The sequence below is a fragment of the Dermochelys coriacea genome, chromosome 11, assembly GCF_009764565.3.
Source record: "Dermochelys coriacea isolate rDerCor1 chromosome 11, rDerCor1.pri.v4, whole genome shotgun sequence".
NCBI lineage: Eukaryota > Metazoa > Chordata > Testudines > Dermochelyidae > Dermochelys > Dermochelys coriacea.
The window spans coordinates 28,145,719-28,173,700 of record NC_050078.2 but is presented as its reverse complement, the minus strand read 5'-3'; the positions used below and the strand labels follow the sequence as shown (position 1 = coordinate 28,173,700).

At 41.9% G+C, this 27,982-nt stretch overlaps 1 protein-coding gene across 6 annotated transcripts; it reads left to right on the top strand.

Moving 5' to 3' along the window:
* Positions 1 to 1,825: 1,825 nt before the first annotated feature.
* NMI (N-myc and STAT interactor) lies at positions 1,826 to 26,788 on the top strand. 6 transcript variants are annotated; one of them, XM_043505117.1, is made up of 11 exons: positions 1,846 to 2,020; positions 4,858 to 5,009; positions 10,599 to 10,649; positions 14,778 to 14,855; positions 15,027 to 15,185; positions 17,583 to 17,690; positions 18,777 to 18,939; positions 20,804 to 20,910; positions 21,032 to 21,221; positions 21,837 to 21,943; positions 23,468 to 26,788. In XM_043505117.1, the coding sequence occupies exons 3-11, from the start codon at positions 10,605 to 10,607 to the stop codon at positions 23,666 to 23,668; spliced, it is 1,158 nt and encodes a 385-aa protein (XP_043361052.1). In that variant the 5' UTR covers positions 1,846 to 2,020; positions 4,858 to 5,009; positions 10,599 to 10,604; the 3' UTR covers positions 23,669 to 26,788. The 6 variants fall into 6 exon arrangements, with proteins under 6 accessions (XP_038278616.1, XP_043361052.1, XP_038278617.1 ...); XM_038422689.2 differs by having other exon boundaries at positions 1,889 to 2,020; positions 4,849 to 5,009; XM_038422690.2 differs by having other exon boundaries at positions 1,899 to 2,020; positions 4,922 to 5,009.
* Positions 26,789 to 27,982: the final 1,194 nt, after the last annotated feature.

Below are 27,982 nucleotides of genomic sequence, written 5' to 3'. Positions count from 1 at the left end.
GAAGAGCTGTGTATGCATAGGTGCCAATTTTCTTTTTTCTGGGTGGGTGCTCCCCCCAGTTTCTGCCCTGAGGCCCCACCCTCCTCCCACCTCTTCCCACCCAATTCCCTCCCCCCAGCACCTCCTGCCCACCGGTGCTGCCAAACAGGTTTTTGGTGGGGCCCACCGAGCAGCTGATCGCTGGGTGGTTGGTGGGTGCTGAGCCCTAGAGCACCTATGGAGTTAGCGCCTATGTCTGTGTGGATCAAAAGTTTGTCTCTCTCACCAACAGAAGCTGGTCCAATAAAAGATATATCACCCACCTTAACTCTCTAATATCCTGGGACCAACACGGCTACAAGTACACTGCATATCTCTTTGCTGTGTGGCAATTAGCTCTGCATAGCCATGGACCTTCTTCTGCATTGCTCCATTCCCAGTCTACTCCCAATCTTAGAGTTTGTGTATACTACTGGTTATGCCAGCATAATTTATGTTGTCCAGGGGTGTAAATAAGTACCCCCTTCTCCCAAGTGACATAAATTACACTGACCTAAGTGCTGGTGTGGACAATGCTATGTCTGCAGAGCTTCTCCCATTGACAGTATCACCTCTGGCAGAGGTGGTTTTATTATGCCAATGGGAAAACTCTCTCCGTTGGCATAGAGCATCTAGAAGCAGTGGCAGATTAGCCACTGGGCCCATGTGGCCCATGCCCAGGGCCCTGGCCAATGGGGGGGCCCCCCCAAAATAGGTGCCCCTGTGCCTCAACCTGCTCTTCTGCGCTGGGGCTTGCCCCACTCTGTCTGCCTGGCGCTCCTGCCAAGGAGTGAGGTCAGGGCATGGGGTCTTGCCCCGCTCCCTAGCAGGAGCGCTGGGTGCGCCGAGGAAGCGCCTGCACCCCGACCCCCCACTTCCTGGCAGAAGTGCTGGGTGGGGAGAGCAGGTTATGGTGCAGGAGTGCCAATTCTTCCAGGGCCAGGGGCCCTGGGCACAGGCCATGTTCGCCCAGTGGCTAATTCGCCACTGCTTCTAGTATACGCTAGTCCTTACTTATACCCTGCAATATGCTAGCGTGGAACGGGAGCAGGAATCCAGATGGGGGAGAGGTGCTACAAAAGGAACTCGCCAAGGGGCGGCCGCATCGGGAAGTGTTCTGGAGTGCTGGATCCAGGTGGCTAACATGCCGAGCTGGGCTGGCAGGAGCTCTGATGCCCCTAACATGGGGGCGCGGTGCCTTACAATAACTGCCAGCGCTGGGCGAGACCCAGGATGGCTGGAAAAGGGAGCCAACCCCATAGGGCGCGGCGTCTCCCCGCAGGGCGCCTGTGCACTGACTGGGTCAAACAGGGGCACCCCGACCACCGCGGCGGCGTCCCGCTGGAGTTTGCAAAAAGAAAAGGAGGACTCGTGGCACCTTAGAGACTAACAAATTTATTTGCAAAAAGAAAAGGAGGACTCGTGGCACCTTAGAGACTCACAAATTTATTAGAGCATAAGCTTTCGTGAGCTACAGCTCACTTCATCGGATGAACTGTAGCTCACGAAAGCTTATGCTCTAATAAATGTGTTAGTCTCTAAGGTGCCACAAGTCCTCCTTTTCTTTTTGCGACTACAGACTAACACGGCTGCTCCTCTGAAACCCGACAAATTTATTTGAGCACAAGCTTTCGCGAGCTACAGCTCCCTGGCGATGGTTTCCCGAGCGCGGCACAAGGCTCCCGGGGGCAGGGCGGAGCGTAATCCCCCAAGGGCCGGGGGAGGGAAGCCGCTGCCCCAGGGGTGGGGACGCCGGGGGCTGAGAGCCCAGCCCCTGCACTCCCCTGGGCGGGCGCGCTCGGGCTGGGTGGAGGGGAGGCGCATGGCGGGCAGCCTGCCCCCGGAAACACCTCCCCGGCGCGTCATTGCCGGGAACGGGAGACTGGCGGCGGCCGCGAGTGCAGCTGCCCGCTCGTCGGCGGCTCCACAGGCCCGGGGCTGGAGCGCGCCGGGGGGACCCGATCCACGCACAGCAGCGCCTGTCTCGCCGGCCCCCACCCCTGTAAGTGCAGCCCGGGCCAGCTGCTCCGCGCCGCCGCCGCCGCCCCCTCCCCCTCCCTGGCCCCCGCCCCGAAAGCGAAACTGAAAGCGAGCGCCCAGGGCGATGGCAGCCGGGAGCCGGCGGGGCGGGCTCTGCCGGTGTCTGGCAGAGCGGCCAGGGGCCTGCAGCGCCTGCCTCGTCCGGTTTGGGGCTGGGTTCCCTTAAAGAGCTGGGTCTTCGTGGGCCAGCGTCTACGGCCCGGGAAGGATGCGAGCGCAAATTCCACGCTGGCTTCCTAAGGGCGGGTGGTAAAGGCGCATGCCCACCGGCGACTGGGTGTGATGCTGTCGCTCTGAAAAACACCTCTGGGTTACAGAGCAGCAGCCCTGTTAGTCTGCGTTCGCAAAAAAGAAAAGGAGGACTTGTGGCACCGTAGAGACTAACCAATTTATTAGAGCATAAGCTTTCGTGAGCTACAGCTCACTTCATGGGATGCATTTGGTGGAAAAAATGCACCAAATTCCACCAAATGCATCCGATGAAGTGAGCTGTAGCTCACGAAAGCTTATGCTCTAATAAATTGGTTAGTCTCTAAAGTGCCACAAGTACCTCTGGGTTATTGACCATACACAGAACACACATGATGGGAAATGATTACTGTCACCAAGGTTTTAAAAAAAGAAAAGGAGGACTTGTGGCACCTTAGAGACTAACAAATTTATTAGAGCATAAGCTTTCGTGAGCTACAGCTCACTTCATCGGATGCATTTGGTGGAATTTGGTGCATTTTTTCCACCAAATGCATCCGATGAAGTGAGCTGTAGCTCACGAAAGCTTATGCTCTAATAAATCTGTTAGTCTCTAAGGTGCCACAAGTACTCCTTTTCTTTTTGCGAATACAGACTAACATGGCTGCTACTCTGAAACCTGTCAAGGTTTTAAAGAGTAACACAAGTTACTTTTCAGAGGAGCAGCCGTTTTAGTTTGTATTCGCAAAAAGAAAAGGAGTACTTGTGGCACCTTGGAGACTAACAAATTTATTTGAGCATAAGCTTTCGTGAGCTACAGCTCACTTAAGCTTATGCTCAAATAAATTTGTTAGTCTCTAAGGTGCCACAAGTACTCCTTTTCTTTTTACAAGTTACTTTGTCCTTGGGATCAATGGTCATTTAGGCAGCGTTTTGTCTTGCTATAAAGAGAGTTTGGTGCCTTGTAAAGTGCAAATATAAAGAAAATAACACACTTTTTTTCATTATAAAGTACTCTTGTTTATGTGCTTTACAGAGGCTTGGTGCGATAATATGCATGACTGGAATATTGGTATAGAAGGGTACAGCTTGCTCAGGAAGGACAGGCAGGGGAAAAAGGGAGGAGGTGTTGCCTTATATATTAAAAATGTATACACTTGGACTGAGGTTGACCTGGAAATAGGAGACAGACTTTTGAAAGTCTCTGGGGGTAAGGATAAAAGGGGTAAAAAAACAAGGGTGATGTCATGGTAGGGATCTACTACAGACCACCTAACCAGGAAGAAGAGGTGGATGAGAATTTTCTTAAAACAACTAACAAAATCATCCAAAGCACAAGACTTGGTGGTGATGGGGGACTTCAACTACTCAGACATCTGTTGGGAAAATAAAACAGCAGGGCACAGGTTATCCAACAAGTTCTTGGAATGTGTCAGAGACAATTTTTTATTTCAGAAGGTTGAGACAGCTACTAGGGGAGAGGCTGTTCTAGATTTGATTTTGACAAACAGGGATGAACTAGTTGAGAATTTGAAAGTGCAAGGCAGCTTGCCTGAAAGTGATCATGAAATGGTAGAGTTCACAATTCTAAGGAATGTAGGAGGGAGAACAGCAAAATAAAGACAATGGATTTCAAGAAGGCAGAATTTAGCAAACTCAGGGAGTTGATAGGTAAGATCCCATGGGAAGCAAGTCTAAGGGGAAAAACAATTGAAGACAGTTGTCATTTTTTCAAAGGGACATTATTAAGGGCACAAGAGCAAACTATCCCACTGTGTGGGAAAGATAGGAAGTATGGCAAGAAACCACCCTGGCTTAACCAGGAGATTTTCAGTGATCTAAAACTCAAAAAAGAGTTCTACAAAAAGTGGAAACTCAGTCAAATTACAAAGGATGAATATATGTAAGGACAAAATTAGAAAGGCCAAGGCACAAAACGAGATCAGCTAGAGACATAAAGGGTAACAAGAAAACATTTTACAAATACATTAGAAGCAAGAGGAAGACCAAGGACAGGGCTGGCTCATTACTCAATGAGGAGGAAAAAACAATAACAGAAAATGTGAAAATGGCATAGGTGCTTAATGACTTCTTTGTTTCAGTTTTCACCAAGAAGGTTGGTGATGATTGGATGTCTAACATAATGAATGCCAGTGAAAATGAGGTAGGATCAGAGACTAAAATAGGGAAAGAACAAGCTAAAAATTACTTAGACAAATTAGATGTCTTCAAGTCTCCATGGCCTGATGAAATGTAGACTCAAGGAGCAGACTGAGGAGATACCTGAGCCATTAGCGATTATCTTTGAAAAGTCATGGAAGATGGGAGAGATTCCAGAAGACTGAAAAATGGCACTATAAAGTACAGACCCATTTATGTGCGGATGTCGGGAGTCAAGCCGTCACAACTGCGTGTTAACAGACCACGGGTTAAGAGGGCCATGCTGGAAAAAAGTGTCTATGATTCACTTAGAAAAAAACGCCGTTATTTTCTGCTCTTTCTGGCTTGCGTTTTTTTTCTTTATTATGAAATCTGTTATTTGCCATAGATGAATGATTTTGATATTTTCCACATTTTGCTCTTCCTTAAATCTTACAACAGTTTTTACAGCACAAAGGGCTTCTGTGGGCAAAATTTTGACCTTTTCAACAACATTCTCGCCATCACTTTCAAGGTCTGACGTAGCCTTGCAGTCCGTTAATATTTCTTCATCAGACAGAAATTCTGAAGTTGGGCAATCTTCATCCATCTCCAGCCACTCGGTAATGTATCCAAACTAAGCCTTTCCTGAACAAACCCCATGCTCATGGCTTTGTCTGTTGTGGGTTTTGCTGAATAGCACACATGTTTTTGCCTAAGCCCCACGGCAAAATCCATATTTTGTACAAAGCCAGTCATTTTAAATTCTTTTTTTAGACATCCTTGGAAAGTCGATTCGGCAATCCCAATATTTTTTTAAATTTTGGCCTGGGTTTCTCTGCTATTTACTCAATCTGTTGCAGCTAGTTTTTCTTCTACAGTGTAGGAACTCTGACGCTTGCCCTCTTCCATTATATTAGCTTGTGGTCCAAATTGTGGTTTGTGGTTAAAATTTTCTAACGTAGTAGATGTATTATTATATAACTACTATATATTATATATCTCTCTTGCATGACAATGACTAAGAGTTCATGATACGTCTTCACCAATAGCGGTAAAGATGTACAACACATTTCTGTTCCACACTTCCTGTCAATTTTTATGTCAGTGAGTTAGTGAGCACAGGTGTAGCGCTATATAGCAAGTTCCTGTACCGCGTGTTAATGAGTCTTGCGTGTTAAATAGGTAGCACTGGGAGGCATGGTGCTATCGCGCGTTAAGTGGATTCGCACGTAAACGGGTCTGTACTATATTTGTCCATCTATAAAAAGGGAAATAAGGATAACACGGGAAATTACAGACTAGTCAGCTTAACTTCTGTACCTGGAAAGATAATGAGCAAATAATTAAGCAACCAATTTGCAAACATCTAGAAGATAATAAGGTGATAAGTAACAGTCAGCATGGATTTGTCAAGAACAAATTGTGTTAAACCAAACTGATAGCTTTCTCTGACAGGGTAACAAGTCTTGTGAATTGGGAGAAAGCAGTAGATGTGGTATATCTTGACTTTAATAAAGCTTTTGATAATGTTTCGCATGACCTTCTCATAAACAAACTAGGGAAATGCAACCTAGATGGAACTACTATAAGGTGGGGGCAAAACTGGTTGGAAAACTGTTTTGAGAGAGTAGTTATCAGTGGTTCACAGTCAGGCTGGAAGGGCATAATGAGTGGGGTCTCCTGGGGATCAGTTCTGTGTCTGGTTCTGTTCAATATCTTCATCAATGATTTAGATAATGGCGTACAGAATTCACTTAAGTTTGCGGATCATACCAAACTGGAAGAGGTTGCAAGTGCTTTGGAGTATAGGATTAAAATTCAGAATGATCTGGATAAACTGGAGAAATGGTCTGAAGTAAATAGTATGAAATTCAATAAGGAAAAATACAAAGTATTCCATTTAGGAAGGAACAATCAGTTGCACACATGCAAAATGAGAAATGACTGCCTAGGAAGGAGTACTGTGGAAAGGGATCTAGGGGTCATAGTGGACCACAAGCTAAATATGAGTCAACAGTGTAACACTGTTACCAAAAAAGCGAACATCATTCTGGGATGTATTAGCAGGAGTGTTGTAAGAAAGACACAAAAAGTAATTTTTCCGCTCTACTCTGCATTGATTAGGCCTCAACTGGAGTATTATGCCCGTTCTGGGCATCACATTTCAGGAAAGATGTGGACAAATTGGAGAAAGTCCAGAGAAGAGCAGCAAAAATGATTAGAGGTCTAGAAAACATGACCTATTAGGGAAGATTGAAAAAAATTGGGTTTGTTTAGTCTGGAAAAGAGAAGAATGAGAGGGGATATGATAACAGTGTTCAAGTACATAAAAGGTTGTTACAAGGAGGAGGGAGAAAAATTGTTCTTCTTAACCACTGAGGATAGGACAAGAAGCAATGGGCTTAAATTGCAGCCAGGGAGGTTTAGGCACTGGAATAAATTGCCTAGGGAGGTTGTGGAATCTCCATCATTGGAGATTTTTAAGAGCAGGTTAGACAAACACCTGTCAGGGATGGCCTAGATCAATGGTGGGCAATCTGCAGCCCATGGGCCGCACACAGCCCGTCAGGGTAATCTGCTGGCAGGGTAATCTGCTGGCACGCCGCAAGACAGTTTGTTTACATTGACTGTCTGCAGGCACGGCTGTCTGCAGCACCCATTGGCCGTGGTTTACCGTTCCCAGCCAATGGGAGCTGTGGGAAGCGGCACGTGCCGCAGGGATGTGCTGGCCACCGCTTTGTGCAGCTCCCGTTGGCCGGGAATGGCGAACCGCGGCCACACCTGCGGGTGGTCAATGTAAACACTGTCTCGCAGCCCGCCAGTGGATTATCTTGATGGGCCGTTTTACTTAGTCCTGCCATGAGTGCAGGGGATTGGACTAGATGACCTCTCGAGGTCCCTTCCAGTCCTATGATTCTTTGATTATTTGGTATGTTACATATAGCAGATTTTTGTGTGGATAATATTATTACTGTTACTTCTCTTGGATGGCACTCAAAGTGTTCTAGGTGCTTTCCAAGCAGAAGCAGTGGTCCTAACTTGTGATTTTATTGCAAGGCTTACAAAAAGTTTTACTTTAAGCCCCACCTCCTAGAGAAAAGTCAATGTGTGAGAATTGCAGCTTTCATTAAAATAAAACCAGAAAATGCTGTGCAACTTTGTAGCTCTCATGGTTGCAGAGAAAAGCTTGAAAATGTAACCCAACGATGCTTGAAAGCTTGGAAGCCAGAAATCACATAAAACTAACCCTTTTTGGGGAAAAAATCCGATACATTTTAAACCTGCCTCATGATTTTTTTGGAACATTTGGGGTTGGTAGTACTGCAAAAGGGAAGGTGTGGTCCTGACACAACAAGATAAACACACAAAAATTAACACCACCCTGATCCTGCTGGTGCTCTATTCACATGTAATTAAGCAAGTGCGTAAAATATTTGAAAGATAAGGGGACAACTCTGAAAACCGTTTGTAGCCCCCCGCCCTGCCCTGCCCTGACATCACATGTGCACAAGTGGATCCTTGCTCTTATATGGAACTTCACTATCTCCAGGATAAACGTTTTCCAGTGTGTTCATTACTATATTTATGATCATCCTAATATTATTCTAATATTAAATATAATAGAACAGGGGTCGGCAACCTATGGCACACGTGCCAAAGACGGCACGCGAGCTGATTTTTAATGGCACGCTGCTGCCTGCCAGGTCCCAGCCGCTGGCCCCGTTCAGCCTGCTGCCGAACCCAGGCTGGGACCCTGGCAGGCAGCAGCGTGCCATTAAAAATCCTGCCCGCCCTGGCCCGCTTTTCTCCGCCCCACCCCCTCCCCGTGGGGGCAGGGTGAAGAAGCTTGGTCCTGCTGACTGCTGCTGCAGTGCAGGCAAGCTCCACCCTCCCCCACCTCTTCCCCCAGCATGCTGGGTTCCTATCCTTCCTCTTCTCCCTCCCGGCCGCCAATCAGCTGATGGCTCTTGTGAGGGAGGGGAGAAGCGGAGCCACAGCACGCTCACTGCTCCGGGGAGGAGGCAGAGAAGAGGTGGGGAAGGGGGGTGGAATCAGGGCATACCCCCTCCAGCCCCTGCCGTGAGCCGCTCTGGGCAGGGGACTGGGACCACCCCTACGACCCTAGCCCACACCCCCACCCCTCTGCCCTAACCCCTACACCCCCCACGACCCCAGCTCTCTGCCCTGACTCCTGCACCTCCCTCACACACCCCCAGTCTTGACCCCAGCACCCCCACACCCCATGCCCTGACTCCTGCACCCCCCCAACATGCCCCAAGCCCTCTGCCCTGACTTCTGCAGCCCCCTCACACACACCCAGCCCTCTGCCCTGCACCCTGCACCCCCCACAACCCCAGCCCCCTGCCCAGACCCCTGCAACCCCCAACCCCAGCCTTGACTCCAGCACCCCCACACATACCCAGCCCCCCCACCCCATGCCCTGACTCCTGCACCCCCACATTCTCACCCCCACCCTGAGCACCAAACGGGAGCTCCTGCACCCCCTACATTCCTACCTGCACCCCTTGCACAAAATGGGAGTTGTCCAGGTAAGCACTCCATACCCAAACTTCTTGCCCCAACCCTGAGCCCCCTCCCTCATTCTAGGTCCTGGCCAGACCCTACACCCCAACCCCCAGCCTGCTCCTTCACCGCGAGCCCTGTGCTCAGTGGACTCCCACCCTAGCTCAGTGCAGAGAGAGAGGAAGAGAATGGGCTAGAACCAGAAGTAGGTACCCACTCTGTGTGGGCAGGGCCGGGATCCCAGACTGGCAGCGGGCTGAGCGGGGCTGGCAGCCAGGACGGAATCCCAGACTGGCAGCGGGCTGCGTGGCAGCGGGCTGAGCCACTTAGCCCACTGCTGGTCTGGGATCGCAGCCGCCAGCCCCACTCAGCCTGCTGCCGGTCTGGGGTTCTGGCTGCAGGCCCCGCTCAGCCGGCTGCTGGCCTAGGTGAACGGAACCCCAGGCTGGCAGCGGGCTGAGCGGCTGGCTTGAAGCTTCCTAAACATTTTGAAAACCTTGTTTACTTAACATATGATAATAGTTTAGTTATATAATATATAGACTTATAAAGAGAGACCTTCTAAAAAATGTTAAAATGTATTACTGGCACGCGAAACCTTAAAGTGAATAAATGAAGACTCGACACACCACTTCTGAAAGGTTGCTGACCCCTGTAATAGAACACTGGCCTTATAACTCATAATGAAGTATGTTCTTTTTATCTTTGTTTCTATTTTATGAAATAATAAACAATCTTTATACTGAAAAATATCTAATTAACTGTATCTAAGATGCTAATATTCTGGTAAAATAATTATTTTTAAAATTATCATACTTTATGTGTTATGTAGTGAAATAACCAAGAGATGGTTTTACTCATTTTCTCAGTTTCCTCATCGCTAACATAGAGTTAAATAAAAAGAAAAGGAGTACTTGTGGCACCTTAGAGACTAACAAATTTATTTGAGCATAAGCTTTCGTGAGCTGTAGCTCACGAAAACTTATGCTCAAATAAATTTGTTAGTCTCTAAGGTGCCACAAGTACTCCTTTTCTTTTTGCAAATACAGACTAACACGGCTGCTACTCTGAAACCTGTCATAGAGTTAAATACTTTACTTCCCCCATGAGATTGTTGTGATTAGTTAGTTAACATTATTGTGAAAACAAGTCCTGCCACAATAACAAATTGTTTTCTCTAACATTGATTCTTTGATAATATGTACTATAATGTGATATGACATCAGACTAAGTGCCTGCATTCAATGCAATGACAAGTATTATGTGGAATCGTGATCCTAATTGGGTCATCTAGCTGCTACTGCAATACAAATAATACATACAAAAGGAAAGGCCATTATCCATTTTTGTGCAAAAATTTCCAATTGACACTAATAAGAATTCCATTCATGGAGCAAATTTCCAATATGAGCCTCAATTAAGTTAGTTTGCCGTTTTATTGCATTAATATTAATTTTCTCAAGACTAAATCAAACTTCAGTGTAAGCATGAGATGTGCAGATAATTTCCATAAATCCCCGACCTGCAAAGACTTATGCACGTGCTTAACACATGCTTAAGTGTTTTCCATATCAAAGCCTTAAGTTGTGCACTATAGAAATCTTGGCATGTCTTGCTCTCAGGTTATTATTTTATCCTGTACATTCTACATATTGTGAAAGTGGTGTATTGTTCTATTTCCTCAGGGTTCAATGGATTTAACAAGTGAACTATGTTCCTTAAAAGATGATTCTATGGTAAGTATTTTCTGTTGTGCCATGCTGTAAGAATCTGTATTTGAAAAGGAGATCTCTAAATGGAGATGTTTAGCTAATGCTGTAAGATATTTTTCAGTAGTAAATAGGCATTCTTTTTTTCTGAACAGTTTCCAGTTATAGCCTGTTTCTCCTTTCTCTCTCTTTTCCTTTCACAATAAAAAAAAAATAGACGGGACAAAGCACTGGAAAATATTTTGTAGGAAATATTTTGTGGAATATCCAGTTTGGCACAGGAACTGACTCGATTACCTAATAAGTCTTTTCTATGCCTAAATTTTATGATTCGCATTCCAGTTTTACGTGAATCTTAAGTGAAACAAGAAGGATTTTTCTGCAGGTCTTTCTGGAATTTTTCTCTTTCAGAAAATTGCAACTAGAAATAAAATGGAGCAAGAAGGGTTTTTCCTTCATTTCTGGTGCTCAGCTCAGCTACAAGTTTTCTCTGTATGTGAACTTCTGTGTTCTAATTTTTTAATTCGGAAATACTTTTTGATCCTATTTTCCCCTCCCTATATTATTCTTGGCAATCTAATCATCTAAGGCCCTGCTCCTGTAAAGATTTATACACCTATAACTAGATTCATAGATTCATAGATACTAAGGTCAGAAGGGACCATTCTGATCATCTAGTCCGACCTCCTGCACAGTGCAGGCCACAGAATCTCACCCACCCACTCCTATGAAAAACCTCACCTATGTCTGAGCTATTGAAGTCCTTAAATCATGATTTAAAGACTTCAAGGAGCAGAGAAGCCTCCCTCAAGTCAACCATGCCCCATGCTACAGAGGAAGGCGAAAAACCTCCAGGGCCTCTCCAATCTGCCCTGGAGGAAAATTTCTTCCCGACCCCAAATATGGCAATCAGCTAAACCCTGAGCCTATGGGCAAGATTCACCAGCCAGATACTACAGAAAATTCTTTCCTGGGTAACTCAGATCCCATCCATCTAATATCCCATCTCAGGGGATTAGTCCTATTTACCCTGAATATTTAAAGATCAATTACTTACCAAAATCCCATTATCCCATCATACCATCTCCTCCATAAACTTATCAAGTAGAATCTTAAAATCAGATAGATCTTTTGCCCCCACTGCTTCCCTTGGAAGGCTATTCCAAAACTTCACTCCTCTCATGGTTAAAAACCTTCGTCTGATTTCAAGTCTAAACTTCCTGGTGGCCAGTTTATACCCATTTGTTCTTGTGTCCACATTGGTGCTGAACTGAAATAATTCCTCTCCTTCTCCTGTATTTATCCCTCTGATATATTTATAGAGAGCAATCATATCTCCCCTCAACCTTCTTTTAGTTAGGCTAAACAAGCCAAGCTCCTTAAGTCTCCTTTCATAAGACAAGTTTTCCATTCCTCGGATCATCCTAGTAGCCCTTCTCTGTACCTGCTCCAGTTTGAATTCATCCTTTTTAAACATGGGAGACCAGAACTGCACACAGTATTCTAGGTGAGGTCTCACCAGTGCCTTATATAATGGTACTAAAACCTCCTTATCCCTACTGGAAATGCCTCTTCTGATGCATCCCAAAGCCGCATTAGCTTTTTTCACAGCCATATCACATTGGCAGCTCATAGTCATCCTATGATCAACCAATACTCCAAGGTCCTTCTCCTCTTCCATTACTTCTAATTGATGCGTCCCCAACTTATAACTAAAATTCTTGTTAGTAATCCCTAAATGCATAACCTTACACTTCTCACTATTAAATTTCATCCTATTACTATTACTCCAGTTTACAAGGTCATCCAGATCCTCCTGTATAATATCCCGATCCTTCTCCGAATTGGCAATACCTCCCAGCTTTGTATCATCTGCAAACTTTATTAGCACACTCCCACTTTTTGTGCCAAGGTCAGTAATAAAAAGATTAAATAAGATTGGTCCCAAAACCGATCCCTGAGGAACTCCACTGGTAACCTCCCTCCAACCTGACAGTTCGCCTTTCAGTAGGACCCGTTGCAGTCTCCCCTTTAACCAATGCCTTATCCACCTTTTGATGTTCATATTGATCCCCATCTTCTCCAATTTAACTAATAATTCCCCATGTGGCACGGTATCAAATGCCTTACTGAAATCTAGGTAAATTAGATCCACTGCATTTCCTTTATCTAAAAAATCTGTTACTTTTTCAAAAAAGGAGATTAGGTTGGTTTGGCACGATCTACCTTTTGTAAAACCATGTTGTATTTTGTCCCATTCACCATTGGCTTCAATGTCCTTAACTAATTTCTCCTTCAAAATTTTTTCCAGGACCTTGCATACTACAGATGTCAAACTAACTGGCCTGTAATTACCCGGATCACTTTTTTTTCCTTTCTTAAAATTAGGAACTATATTAGCAATTCTCCAATCATTCGGTACTACTCCTGAGTTTACAGATTCATTAAAAATTCTTGCTAATGGGCTTGCAATTTCAGGTGCCAATTCCTTTAATATTCTTTGATGAAGATTATCTGGGCCCCCCGATTTAGTCCCATTAAGCTGTTTCAGTTTCGCTTCTACCTCTGATATGGTAATATCTACCTCTATATCCTCATTCCCATTTGTCTTGCTACCATTATCCCCAAGATCCTCTTTAGCCTTATTAAAGACTGAGGCAAAGTATTTGTTTAGATATTGGGCCATGCCTAGATTATCTTTAACCTCCGCTCCATCCTCCGTGTTAAGCGGCCCCACTTCTTCCTTCTTAGTTTTCTTCTTATTTATATGGCTATAGAACCTTTTACTATTGGTTTTAATTCCCTTTGCAAGGTCCAACTCCACTTGACTTTTAGCCTGTCTCACTTTATCCCTACATGTTCTGACCTCAATTAGGTAGCTTTCCTTGCTGATCCCTCCCATCTTCCACTCCCTGTATGCTTTCTGCTTCTTCTTAATCACCTCTCTAAGATGCTTGCTCATCCAGCTTGGTCTACAACTCCTTCCTATGAATTTTTTCCCCTTTCTTGGGATACAGGCTTCCGATAGCTTCTGCAGCTTTGATTTAAAGTAATCCCAGGCCTCCTCTACCTTTAGATCCACTAGGCTTGGAGGGATTAGAATTTTGTTGGTAAATGTCGATTTCACTGTTCACACACAAAGTGACAAAAATATTTCCATGAATAATAATTGAAATTTATAGATAGGCAAAGTTAGGAAAATACTGCCCAAGTATTTAAACTTTTGTATTAGGCTTGTTACAAATGGACTAGTGAAATGAATGGTAAAAACAAGTATGATTTATTGCTTTGTATTTGCTTTGTATATTATGATGTTATGATGACAAATTATGTTTTAACAATTATAAAGCTTTAACTTTTTGAATCTCAACATATGCTGGCATTAAATAGTTATCTTATTCCTCCATAATTTCCCACAAGTGTGAAAATTTAAATTGATAAAAATGCTTAAAAATGAACATTGATATTATCCATTGAAATTATTAAAAAAAATCAAATTCTGCCAAGGCTTTCTATATAACTCTGTACACTGTGAGTAAACCCATTGACCTCAGTTGACCCCAATGATCTTCGTTCTTTTTGGAAGACATGGGGCAGCATGTCTCCATGTTGTGTCAGAACTATTTGGATAGTTTGCAGTTGGATAATAGTTCCAGTTAGGTCCCCATGTTTAATGACCAAAATCCATTTTCTGAGATTTATATCCTTTCCAACTACAACAGTAATTCAGTCTGTCTAACTGTCAAGACTTATTGAAGTGAAAGAGTAAAAATGAGAAACTTGTTGTTATAGTGCATCTGTTATACTCCTGCATGAAAATACTGGGAATATCTAATTCAGCATGTCTCTATCAGATTTGCCTCATCAGCACTTTCTCCCCATCACTCATCTGGACTGGCAGAGTTGCAGAGAAGCAGCATAAGGTGCTCAGTCAAGAACTGGACTGTCATGTATGATTAACTCATAATTACAGTGGCAAAATATTTCAGACGAGTGCAAAGTGTTATTCTTCTCAGTTCGCTAGTATAGTTTGAACACAGCTGGTATGATTTGTACAGATAACGATTTAACAAGTGAATGTAGTCTCTCTAGCATGACATATCTGGTGATATTATAAAGTGAAAAATAGTACTGTGCATTTTCTTGTCTTTCTAGGATCTGAAAGTTACTACCTGTTCTGGCACACAGACAGATGAGGTTGACAATCTTAAAGAAGAACTAGAAAAATGGAAGGTACGTATGAACTGCACAGCTCTTAGGTTTCCACTGAAGTCAGCAGCAGCAGCAGCATGAATGTGTCCAAAAGAAAAAAATTTTCCCAAAGGTTGCTTTTAAACCGACTTTACAATGTTTTGTTTGTTCTAATGAAAATATACTAAAGTGCTTGTTGTTTTCAATATCAAGGAAAGGCTTGAAAAAGCTGAAAAACAAAAAGATGAGCTCCTTCTTTTGAAACTAAGTGCTGATGAAAAGAGAGATCAGGCACAAGATGAGCTGAGAAAGCTAATGGATTTAGAAGAGGAGCAATATAAGGAAAGCATTATAAGAAAGGAAAATCAGGAGGTAATAAGAGAATTTACCCATAGCTATCAACATTTGGAGAAGAGCTGTAAATGTGTTCCTTGTAGATTGGAGTACTTTCCCCTCTCAATGCAAACAACTCCATCAGAACTACATTTCATAGGGCCAGAATATTTAGCACATCATTTTATACAAAATTCAGAAGTTACATGATAAAAAAAATAAAAAAAATCTTGCAGTAATTATTTGAAAGAATGCAGGCAAAGCTAAGACTTTCTACATCACAGGTAAAAAGTGATGGCTAACAGAATTTACCTTCACTTGGTCCAAGGCTCCCACTGACAGAAGTGAGCTGTAGCTCACGAAAGCTTATGCTCAAATAAATTTGTTAGTCTCTAAGGTTCCACAAGTACTCCTTTTCTTTTTGTGAATACAGACTAACACGGCTGCTACTCTGAAAACTGACAGCACAGTCTTACAATTTGCTAAAGTCCACATTGTGTTGAGTTAGGTCATTCAGTTGCTCTATCAAATTACATAAAGAACACTTTAAAACAAAACTTCCTAACACTCCTCATAAAAGCTTAGAGCATCCAGGAGAGTTAGTCATTTCTACATAATTGTAGAGAGCTTGCAACCTGAGAAAGCTTGCAGCTAACATAGCTGCATAAAGACACAAAAGTTTACTTACCAAGGATGGCAAAGTTATCCTCTGCTTCCTTTTAGAATTAGTTGGTAATTATCCCTGGGGTATGTAATCTAGGCATTTGGAACATGAGTGATAGGCAGTGAATTCTTCCTAGACTGTCAGGGGCTGATGGTTGTCGCTTATCTGGGAGAGAGATTTGCAATACAGTTTTAGATTTGACCTATCAGCTGTAGCTCAGAGGCTATTACCTCAATATTCCAAGGTATTTTTAATAATGATTTTCATGTAGATGATGATCAAACTAATAAATGATGGATATAATTTGTTTTGCTGGTACATTATTAATTTACAGAGAACTTCAGACATAGTAGAATGTAAGTAGCCAAATATATTAAATTCAAGCTCCTTGTCCTCATTTTCATGGCTCTACACAGTTTTGCCTCATTCTACATTTCTGTTCTTGCTTCCACCTTATGTTCACTGTGCCCTTTTTCTACTCAACTTTGTGCTTGTAACTACACCTGGAATACCCTGTCCTCATCCTACAGGTGCTGTCACTGTCCTCTTTCAGATCCCCACTTAAAACCCTCTATTTCAAGCAATCCTTTCTTTCTCTTATCAATAATCTATATCCTCTTTGCATTGTCATCATTCTGTGTCTTATCTTATTTGGAGCCTAATCCTGAAAACACTTTACACATGTGAGTAACTTTACATATGTACGTACTCCCAGCCAAAGTCAATCGGATTATTCGTTGGTAAAGTCACTTAGATGCACAAGCATTTGCAGAATCAGGCTCTAAAGCCCAAATCCTCTGCTGTACTCATTCTGCTCTTTGGGATGTCTCAGAGAGCTACTGTGGCTCTCTGATCATGGATTCATAGATTTGAAAGTCAGAAGGCACCTTTATGATCACCTAGTTTGACCTGCACAACACAGGGCATAGACCCTTACCCTGTAATTTCTACATCAAACCCATAACTTCTGTTTTCACCATCAATGGTAGATATTAGAGCAATCTGGAAACTGATGTAAATGCCATGAGCTGATAATGGCGCTAAAGGAGCCACCCAATAGTTCAGGATAACTGGAGCTCATCACTTCTGCAATGTCCCCTTTCTAATCTTGATGTGCTCCCTACGCCAGGCACCGCAAGACAGCTAGCATGGGAGCTGGTTACATTGGCTGTATCCCACTCAGGATTCCCCTATACCTAGGAAATCCCCAGCTGTGGAAATGCAGCTGGTTTCTGCTCCCTTTTTACCTCTTGAGTGGCATAAAGAGAGTGGAGTGGGAGGGGGCCAGGAACTGGCCCTCAGTTTCTAAACTCTTCAGGACAGGGAATATAGATTATCTAGGACCACATCCTGCACATAAATAATTTAATGCACACAGTTAATTTCATTGAACTAAACAAGGCTGTTCACATGTATAAATTCCTCTTATGTATATGAAAGTTCAGGGCCTAACTGTGTAAAGTGCAGTGTAAGTTTATGGTGGTATGTTAATGTTTCTGAAATCTTACTTTTCTCATTTAAGTTGAATGGAGCTGTTCCTTGGACAGCAAACTTACCTCTTGGATAGTAATTTGTACCATTGCTTTAATCTATCTCATATTTGTTCATGCTATTGATAGTTGTGTGGTTGGTTATTTTTAGCAAAAGATTAAAAACGGAAATTCATTTTCCAATTTCTAGTGCCTACTACTTTTTACTGAAGTCCAGAGTTTGACTCTTCTACATATTATGCATTTTATATATATATATATATATTTTTTTGTAATCTGCAGAGAAATCTTACTGTAGTAAAGCATCAAAATATTGAGCTGCAGAGAGAGATTCAGAAGCTCAGAGATGACCTAGCAGCAAAGAGTTCAAAGCTTTCACAGGATTTTCGGGTAATTGCTATTTGAAATATTTACGATATAGCTTCCAAATGGACATATTTTACTTCTGAATTTCTAAACTCTATGGGCCAGAACATCAGTTTTGTAAATCTGTGTAGCTCCTTTGAGTTCAGTATGAAATTCAGTTATTGCTTTCCTTCTCATTCTCTATCTGGCAAAGTTAATAACTTGACACTTGACACTGAGGGGAAAAACGGAAATGTGAAACTGGAAGATACAAGAAAGAAAGAAAGATCAGGACAAAATTGAAAGAAAAAGAAAAAAGTGCATAACGTTTTCATGAGTTCATATTTTATATCTCTGTCAGAAAGGGGAGTCGAAAGAAAAGGGACTTGTCCATTACAGAAAAAAACACGATTGTAACTTTAGTTTTCCCAAATTGCATGTAGCCTACTTTTGATCTCACTTATAGCGTGCAAATCATTTGAAGTCAATGGAGTTATATTGGTATAATATGGGTGAGTTCAGAATCAGAACTCTCTTTTGGCTACACTGCTGCAAATGTTATGAAGCATTGTAACATTCATGTTTATTTTCCTAAGTTAGTAACATGCAAGGCAATTTTAGCAGGACTCCTATTACCAAAGAGCTACAGTCAATACAGCACAAACAGTAACCCTAAACTGCTTTGTGATATCTGCTTTTGCACAATGTTTTGTACTTCCTTTGGTGTTAAAAGTTCTACACATCAAAGCTCTGATCCCGCAGGTAGAATCCCTATTTACTTCAACTGGAGTTTTAGTACCTAAGGACAAGTTTGTGCTCAAAGTTTATTGGAGAGGAAAAGTAAAAGCTTACAGACCAAATTCCTTAGGGGGACATAGGATCCAAGAGAGGTTGGGGAATCCCCATCACTGGAAGTTTTTAAGAACAGGATAGTCACACACCTGTCAGGGATGGTCTAGGTTTACTTAGTTCTGCTTCAGTCCAGTTACATCAGTGGTGAATTCAGCCCTACTATATATTAGCCTTAAAAGAATACTGCAGATTGAGGCAAGATGCCTACTATACATTTTTTCAGTTGCTTAATAAATTATTTAAACTTTGTCATTTCCTGTCTTGGTTCTACAATATTAGATTAAAAGAGAGATACCGAAAAAGAAAATGAAGTTTACTGGGATGAAAAATGCTGAGAGTGATGACACATTTTTGAATACTTGCTGCCTTTTTCACATAGCTGCAAAAATTCCATTCAGATTGCAGCAAAGACAAGCTCTTCTCACTTTTGAAGAGGAGGATGGTATGGTCCATATTTTAATTATAACTAGTAATGTATTTCATGTTAACAGCAAGGGATATGGGGTTAAACAACAATTTATTTGATCAGAAGGAGAGCTTACTAGCCTGAGTTTCCAGGGCTGGAGGGGGAACCTGCTTACAGTGAGTAAGAGCACCATAATCTGGCTCTCAGCCTAGATGCAAACATTTTCATGCTATCACAAATAAACTTTAAGAGTAGCAGCCGTGTTAGTCTGTATCCGCAAAAAGAACAGGAGTACTTGTGGCACCTTAGAGACTAACAAATTTATTTGAGCATAAGCTTTCGTGGGCTAAAACCCAAATAAAGTTGAAAACAATATTGAGACAATCCCACTTTCTCTACATTCAGAGCCCAGTCACTCAGATGGGTGCACAGAGTTAGACAACTGCACCTTGTGAGAGTAGAATTTTGCCCACTATGTCAGCATCAGCTCTAGTCCAATTAAACTCAGCTGACAGAATACCAACAGTCTACCCTCAATTACATAGATCCTACCTCACAGAGGGATGAGGCCTGATCTACAGCCCATGGAGATCAGTGCAAGTCTTTCTTCAGATTTCAGTGGGCTTTGGATCAGTCAATGTTATCTTTCACAACATTAATGTACAGACTTATAGTCAATATTAGTAAATCCATGCCAATGATATAGGGCAGTTTTCCCTACATCAGCCTCCTTCAGACACAGCTGTGCCCCATTAAATTGCAGGCAACCCGAGCCTACAGTGGAGTTGGAGGCTGGAACTTAGTTGATCCAGATTTAAATTAAACAGAACAGTTTGTTTGCAAACTAGTAAATAAAATTTCACATAAAGCAAGAGCCTGCCTTATTTCTCACAGGTTTCAGAGTAGCACATTCAAAAACCAGTTGGAGAACACTTCAATCTCTCTGGTCACTCGATCACAGACCTAAGAGTGGCTATACTTCAACAAAAAAGCTTCAAAAACAGACTCCAACGAGAGACTGCTGAATTGGAATTAATTTGCAAACTGGATACAATTAACTTAGGCTTGAATAGAGACTGGGAATGGATGAGTCATTACACAAAGTAAAACTATTTCCCCATGGTATTTCTCCCTCCCACCCCACCCCCCACTGTTCCTCTGATATTCTTGTTAACTGCTGGAATTAGCCTACCTGCTTCAGAGTAGCAGCCGTGTTAGTCTGTATTCGCAAAAAGAAAAGGAGTACTTGTGGCACCTTAGAGACTAACAAATTTATTAGAGCATAAGCTTTCGTGAGCTACAGCTCACCTACCTGCTTGTCACCATGAAAGGTTTTCCTCCTTCCCCCCCCTGCTGCTGGTGATGGCTCATCTTAAGTGATCACTCTCCTTACAGTGTGTATGATAAACCCATTGTTTCATGTTCTCTGTGTGTGTGTGTATATAAATCTCTCCTCTGCTTTTTCCACCAAATGCATCCGATGAAGTGAGCTGTAGCTCACGAAAGCTTATGCTCTAATAAATTTGTTAGTCTCTAAGGTGCCACACGTACTCCTTTTCTTTTTCCTTATTTCTCAATTAACTTTTAGCTGGAATCAAAATGTTTCATACTGGTAGCGATTTAGCCATAATATTGTATATAGGGGTAGCATATTTCATACGGACGATCCTAAAATACTTTACTAGTGATGCACATTACATACAGTGGTGAGATTTTAAAAAGGTATTTAAACACGTGATGAAGCAGATAGGTGCCTAGTGGGATTTTCAAAAGCACTTAGGCACCTCACTCCCATTTATTTCACTTTTAGTGATGCTAAAGAGATTTTTGGCTAAGAGCACTAGGGAGTACTTTTCATTAGTGTAAAGCGACCTGAAAATCTTCTTAATTTCCCTTGCAGTTGCCCAGAAACTGATAAGAAGAGGTGAGCATATTGTGAGCCTGGATAATGAAAAGATAGAGTTGAAAGCAATGCCGGTTACACTAGGAACAGGAGTCAAATTTGAGGTAATTGACAGGTCAATATAAAAACTTTTGAGATACTTCAAAAATATGTATCTTTGTTTTCAAAAACTGTATCGAACAGGTACTGTAGCACATAAAGAAAATAAAGTCTGTTTTTTGTTAGCTCCATGTCACAATTTCTGGAGAGAAGATCAATGTTTCTGAAGTACCAGATCTACCAATACCGGATGAGTGGATCAGAGATAAATTAGAACTGAATTTCTACAAATCCAAACCAGGTGGAGGAGAAGTAAAGGATGTGAGATATGACAGAAGGTCTCGCACAGCCATTATTACATTCCTCAAACCTGGAGGTATTTTATATAACATCTTGTTAGCTAAAGTTACAGGGCCTGATTCTCCACTCATCTATATTGTTTTTACCCTGGTGGAACTGCACGGACTTCAGCTGAATTATTCCTTATTTATTCAACTATAAATGAGAAGGGACTCAGGCCCATAGGTCTTTAAAAACAGCGGTGTTTAATCACATTTCTTTTGGATCAAATATGAATTCATACAGCGTGTAAGCTTTGATATTTACCCCTCACATTACAGTGTTCTTTTGCCTTTGCATTACTGGATTTCATTTTACAGGAAAGAGAAAAGTGGGACAATATACTTGTCATGTCATGCCATTGAAAGTTACCCAGATTCTCAGCTGGTGTCAATGGGTGAAACTCCACTAAAATCAGTGGATCTGCATTAATTTACATCAGCTGTAGATATGATCCACAAACTTTAGTGGACAGTTAATTAACATCTGTTTTGTCACAAATGTCAATTCCAATTTCCAAATAGTAAACTTTAAAAAATTGTGTTTAGTTTCTAACTATATACTAAAAGGATTTGTCTTGTTTCTGATGTGCTTAAAAATACACCTTAGATTGTATTAATTTTATTTCTCACTTTTGAATTCTTTGTTCTAGTTGCTGACAACTGTATGAGATGTACAAAGCATCCTTTCTGCATAAATGAAAAGCGCTTTATGCTTTCTATTTCCCCAAACATAGAAAAGCACTTGGAAAAATTTCAGGTAAATTAATCTTAATGATATTACATGCTAAAACAGAGCAAACAATCTGTGCTCTGGGAGGGTGGATTGTGAACAAAATCTTCTCCTCAGGTCACAAAGTGGCAGGAAAACTGCTGTAGTTCAGAGCTGCTGTTTCTCCCTCATTTTAGGCGGGTGTATACAAAAACTTGCTGGTGAATTCCCATTGCTGTAGATCTACCAGCCTGGCCTTAGGCTCCTCTGGGGCACAGAAGCAGTGTGCTTTACAGATTGTGGGGAGTGTTCACTCCTTGCAGAGAGTCCCCCATAGCTTGTTCCTCTGTTGATGATCTTATGACCTACAATATGAGGGTTGTAATTCACTCAGAAATTACACACAAATGCTTTTTTCATCATGTGTCACAGCAGTAACCATGTCTGTCTACAGTCAGGGCATAGATAAGGTTCCATCAGGTGTTTTATGGCTTAATTGTTCTCATTTAAGTTACACACAATTGATGAATCAGTGTCCATATCATAAAAGTACTACTAAATCTAGCATTAATTTAACCCCTCATTGCCTGTGCTGTGGTTAATGGGTATATTATACCAACATTCCCAATCAAACTAAAAGCACCCACAAAGCTTTTACAAACAGTAAATCCTCTCCGCAAAACCTCACAGTTCATGTATATCAGTGGATTCTCTGTAAGCTGTTTTTTCTCTGCATAAAGTTTTATCCATCTACCTATGAGGTCAGAAATGATTTCTCTATGCCCATATTTACAATATGTACTCCAGTGTGTATTGGCCCACTTTGGCCCAGATGCAAATATCCAGGATTGTTTGGCTTGGTATTGTTCTTGATACCTTTCAACAGTACTTATTCTGTAGGGTCAGTACATTTCCTCCCACCCCTCCCCTGGGCTTGCATAGGGTAGGTTAGTAAATGACCAGGTTCCCAGTTCCCTCTGCTGAGATGTGAGCATGCATACACACAAACCCCTAAGTTAAATCACTGGTCCTAACCTGGCTAGAGAATGTTTTCTCAACATCACCCTGTCAATAAGGAAAAATACACAACGTGTTATAAACACGGATGCTGCTGTGTCACAGACCTGTCTTAGTGCATGGTGGTTCTTATCGTGTAGATAGATACATATACATACACTATCTCAGTTAAAAATGTGCTTTCCAGGTTGCAAGAAATTATATATTTTGAAGTTAATAAGGAATCAGATCCCATGTCTGGTGTAAACTGGTGTATCTGCATTGACTTAAATGGAGCAATGTTGATTTACATCAGTTGAGAATCTGGCTCACTATGTTTCAGTGAAGAGTTTAGGACACATGAGCTAAAGAGGCCAGATCCTGCTTTTACTGAAGTCAGTAGCCTGACTCTATAGAATTCAAACCTCCCACTGATTTCAGTAGTAGACCAACACCATAGTAGAAATCCTAAAATGAAAGGCAAGCTTATAGCGATATCTTCACACTGACATTTTATCTGTGCAACCTACCGGTTCCTGAAACTGAACATACAATGTGTGTTTTCCTCCTTACCAGATATTTTCTGGGATTTCCAAGAAGACCATACTGCTGTCAGAAATTCAAGAGGTTGAGGAGGATGAGGAGAGCATGCAGGATATGATAGAAATTCATTTTCAGAAGCCTAGCAATGACGGCGGGGAAATCGAGAACATCAAATATGTAGCAACAGGAACCAAACTAGCCTATTTTGAGGAAGATACTGAGAATGTGGCATGAAGCTTTACAGCTGGGGCTTTCACTTTGCCCAGTGTGACATAATATAATGGAAAAATGTTGGAGACTTTGTTTTTTTAATATCTGTGCTTTTTAATCTTCAAAATTTACACTTGAAAAGAAGAACTGCCTGCGTTTCCTTCCTTTCATCTGCATGATGACAAGACTCTTAGGGTATGTCTACACAGCCGTTAAACACCTGCGGCTGGCCTGGATCAGCTGACTCAAACTCGGGGGCTTGGGCTGCAGGGCTGTAAAATTGCGATGTAGATGTTCAGGCTCAGGCTGGAGCCCAGGCTCTGGGACCCCGCAAGGTGGGACGACCCCAGAGCCTGAACATGTAGACTGCAATTTTAAAGCCCCACAACCTGAGTCAGCTGACTCAGCCTAGCCTCACGTATTTAACTGCTGTGTAGATATACCTTTATGGTCTCGAGAGCACAGCTATGTGAAACTCACTGGTTCTGGCTTGTAGAGGTTCCTTGTAAAGTTCAACAATAAATATTACACAAAGCCAAGATCTCAGTGCAAAAGTCATCTGAAACCTTAGACTTTGCTTAATGTATGTGGGTCCACCAAACCCCTTAATCCCTCACCAGCGTTTGAAACTTGATCAAGGTTGCTTTCCGCAAATCAGATCTGAGTTTTGAATGAATAACAAAACCCAAAACTTGATAGATTTTTCCTAATTGAGGTTTTTGTTAGGAAAGCTTTACATCACTGCTCAAAGTAATTTCAATGTATATGCTTTTTTTAAAGTGTCTCTCCTTCATACAGTGTATAGCCCAATAGGACTCCAATCCTGATCAGATCCTTTGGTGCTGCCATAATACAAGCAACTGATAATTATTCTGTAATTTTATAGAATTCTATAATCAAATAAGTTATGGAATGTCAATAATGAAGGAAGTGATATGTAGTTTTTCAAATGTGCTTATGATCAAAAAGGGGAGTGTTCAAAAATGGCACCAGTGTACTCATCAGTTGACATCTGATGGGCTAAGTTGTGTCTTTAAGGAACAGCTCAGAGCTCGTAGCAAATGGCATGGAGGTAATCTTACTCCTGGGGGAATTCTGTGCCACTGCACATGCTCAGAATTCATATGTCCCACAGAATTTTATTTTTCCCCACAGAAAATACTTTCTACCCCAAAAGTGCTGCATGTTCTGCCTTTTGCTCACCAGAGGCCACTGTGGCACCAGAAAAGCCAACAGCATGAATGCAGCAGGCTGTTCTGGTGCCACAGCGGCCTCTGGTGGACAAAAGGCAGAACTGAAGCACTTTTGGGGCAGAATGCATTTTTTGTGGGGGAAAAAAAATTCTGTGCATGTGCAGTGGCACAGAATTTCCCCAGGAGTAGAAGTTCATCACAGCACCTGGCCCGTGGAGCCAGGTTAGGACAGAGTGGGGCACACGGGGCTGCTGGGGGATCACAGATGGGTTCAGAATGGCTAGTGGGGAGGACAGATGGGGGGGCTAGTGGGCTCTGGAGCTAGCGGGGTGACAGCGTTGAGCCAGGGGTTGAATGGGAGTGGGAGTGCATAGCCACATGGGGATGGGGGCTCCAGGGACCAATCAGGATGGAGGGATGCAGGGACAGGGCAGATGTGCCTGATTGAATGGGAGAGGCTTGTGATCAGCCAAGGTCTGCATGGCAGAGGCTCCCTTACAATCCTGCCCCCTCCACCCCCCCAAAAAACCAAAAAACTTCTCCCACCCAAAACCCAACAACCCTTCAGCTTCACTCCAGGCTCCGTCCCGTTCCCTCAGCTCCTCTGTTACTCCTGAAACTCCAAAGCTTTTGCACTGCTTCTGATGGGTGCAGGAAACACAGTTCTTTATTGTAATTTAAATGAATTACTCAAAGTTCTGTATTAATATGCCTAGTAAGGAATCTATTTATAAAAAAAAAATAATTACCAGAATCTTTTTTCTTTTGGTCTGTATTGTTACAGACATTCTTACTGACATATTTTGAAATAAATTACCAAAATAATTGAAATTGGCATTATATTGTATTATTTTGACAAATAAAATATGAAGAATTTTGCAGAATTTTAAAATATTGTGTGCAGAATTTTTAATTTTTTGGCACAGAATTCCCCCAGGAGTATAATCTGCACTGCTATTGGCATGCTGATACCTCTTCTGGGGCCTGATCCAACACCTACCAACCTCTTTCGTGAGTTAATATGAGGTCTCTCTCTAGGAAGGATGTATTATTTATGAGAGGTCTTTTTCTTAACTATTTGTATCTACAGTTACACTATTCCTCAGTTATACCCATTATTTTGTCTAATTTAAACACATACAGATACTAGCTAAGAATTCAGGTGGCTCTTAAAACTATGTATAACAGATTATTATTTTGTAACCATACTGGAGCAACTATCTGGTTATGATTGCCTTGTCTGAGGATTTTATTTTATGTGATCATGGCCATAGCCCTCTTTCTGAGGGCAGCAGTAAATGGATGGAGATGGCCAACTGGAAAAGGGGCATATGGAAGGCAGCACAGATTTCATTCATAGCCCTTGAATCAGGGACAAAAGGCAGAATTTATTGTCTTCATTCACATCTTAAATTATATTTAAAGTTCTTTGAACTGAATTGGGCTTGCAAAGGGAGGGAGCGTCCTCTCTTCCCAAGGGGGGATTTATTGCCTCTCTGTTTTTTTCCTTATCCACCCTTGTGGGGCTGGAATGATTTGACAGTCTGTCATGTGGCAGCAGAAAACCTCTAATGTCACTTAACACGGAGGGAGGGGTTCATGTGAATATCATTTATTTTCAGTATATAAAAGACCTTACTGTACAAAAGGGATTTTGTATTATACCGTGTAGGAAGACATTGGAAAATATACATCAGACATTGATTGTAGCTATTATATACAAAAAGTCAGATTTAGATTACACAGCCTTAACAAATGAACAACAAAATACATGGCTGTATATAGAAAACAAAAAATCAAGTACTGTCAAAGTTGGTTTTGTTTTCCTTCTGAGTAGAACAAAGAAAGGAAAAGTCTGGGGTTACAGCTCCTCTAACTGTTTGATGTGTGGAAAAAGCTTACACTAAATAACCAACATAAAATGCATAATAAACAAAGGCATGTGAAACTATGGAATGAGTGGGAGAATTGTGTACTTAGCAATTAGCTTTAAAAATGTCTTGAAATTTTGAGGAGATGCTCTAAACTGCACAGAGAAAAAAAGTGCATGAAGTTCAACAACATAAACTCTATCACTGAAAAGCATTGAGATGTAAAACCTGAAGAATGAAGGTTTCAATGGAAATTCTGACAAAAGTTTAACCATGGCAGGACTAGTGAAAAGGTGCAGATAAAAGTAACAAAGTAAAATCAAGAAGAGTTTTAAGTAATACATCTTAAGAACCAGGTACTATTTGTGAATTTCTCAATCTATTGATTATCCAGTTTAAAAGTGTTAAGTAGTGATTTTATATAAAGACAAGGGGAGATCAGTTTCAAACAAAAAGTAAGACCTTTTTCAGAAACAGTAATTTTTGATATTTCTTTCAATTAGGTGCTATTACCACCCATAATATTAAATAATGGTCAGATAATAAATACAGTCTTAGAAAACATCAGTAATAAATCCTTGTTTCTAAATGTCCTCATTATATGTCAGAATATTTAAGATGGAGAAGAAGAGTTAGAAGCTCTCTTCTCTAGGCAGAAATACACTAAACAGGCCACACAAACAAAATTTCTCCTAGGAAACACGTGCTAGAGTGTTAGTTCCTCACAGGAGGGGAGTGTGTTGCATGCACTTCACTCCATCAACCCGAGCTCTTTCAAGCAGCTGTCAGCAATGGGGGCTTTAGTGAGAGCAAAGCCTGTATTCCAAAACCACCATTTGACCTGGCCATGCACTAGGGCCCAATGAGTCAGGGTGGGTAAGCTCCTAACACTTTTGCCTTCTTGCTTACCTATGCTGGGGCCAGCCATAGGAAGCTAATGCAGCAGGAATAAATTAACAGCTTTCTTCTGTGCCATTGATACCAATGGGAGAAAATAGAGAACAATTTAATGGAAAGGGTTTCCCATCAATCCTACAGTGGTATCTAGGAATACGTTGTAGGTGTGCTAGTTCAGACTTTATTAGCTGCAAATGTTTGAATTCCATTGGCAAGGAGCATTCTTGCTGAGAAGATTCCTTTTCTGATTTTGGAGACAATCTAAATGATGTGATGGGGACTAAGTAATACACTGATGGCCATCTTATAAATGTCTGTAATAATAATTAGATACGATTAGGTAGCCACAGAATGGCTACATACTCTTCCTATCCACT

What these genes read in the sequence shown, in the direction of transcription:
- NMI (XM_038422688.2), top strand. Translation starts at nt 1,841, where the DNA reads ATGGCGGGCAGCCTGCCCCCGGAAACACCTCCCCGGCGCGTCATTGCC. An exon ending in CCTTAAAAGATGATTCTATG is followed by an intron (nt 10,650 to 14,777) that starts GTAAGTATTTTC and finishes TTGTCTTTCTAG; the next exon opens with GATCTGAAAGTTACTACCTG. An exon ending in CACTTTTGAAGAGGAGGATG is followed by an intron (nt 18,940 to 20,803) that starts GTATGGTCCATA and finishes TTTCCCTTGCAG; the next exon opens with TTGCCCAGAAACTGATAAGA.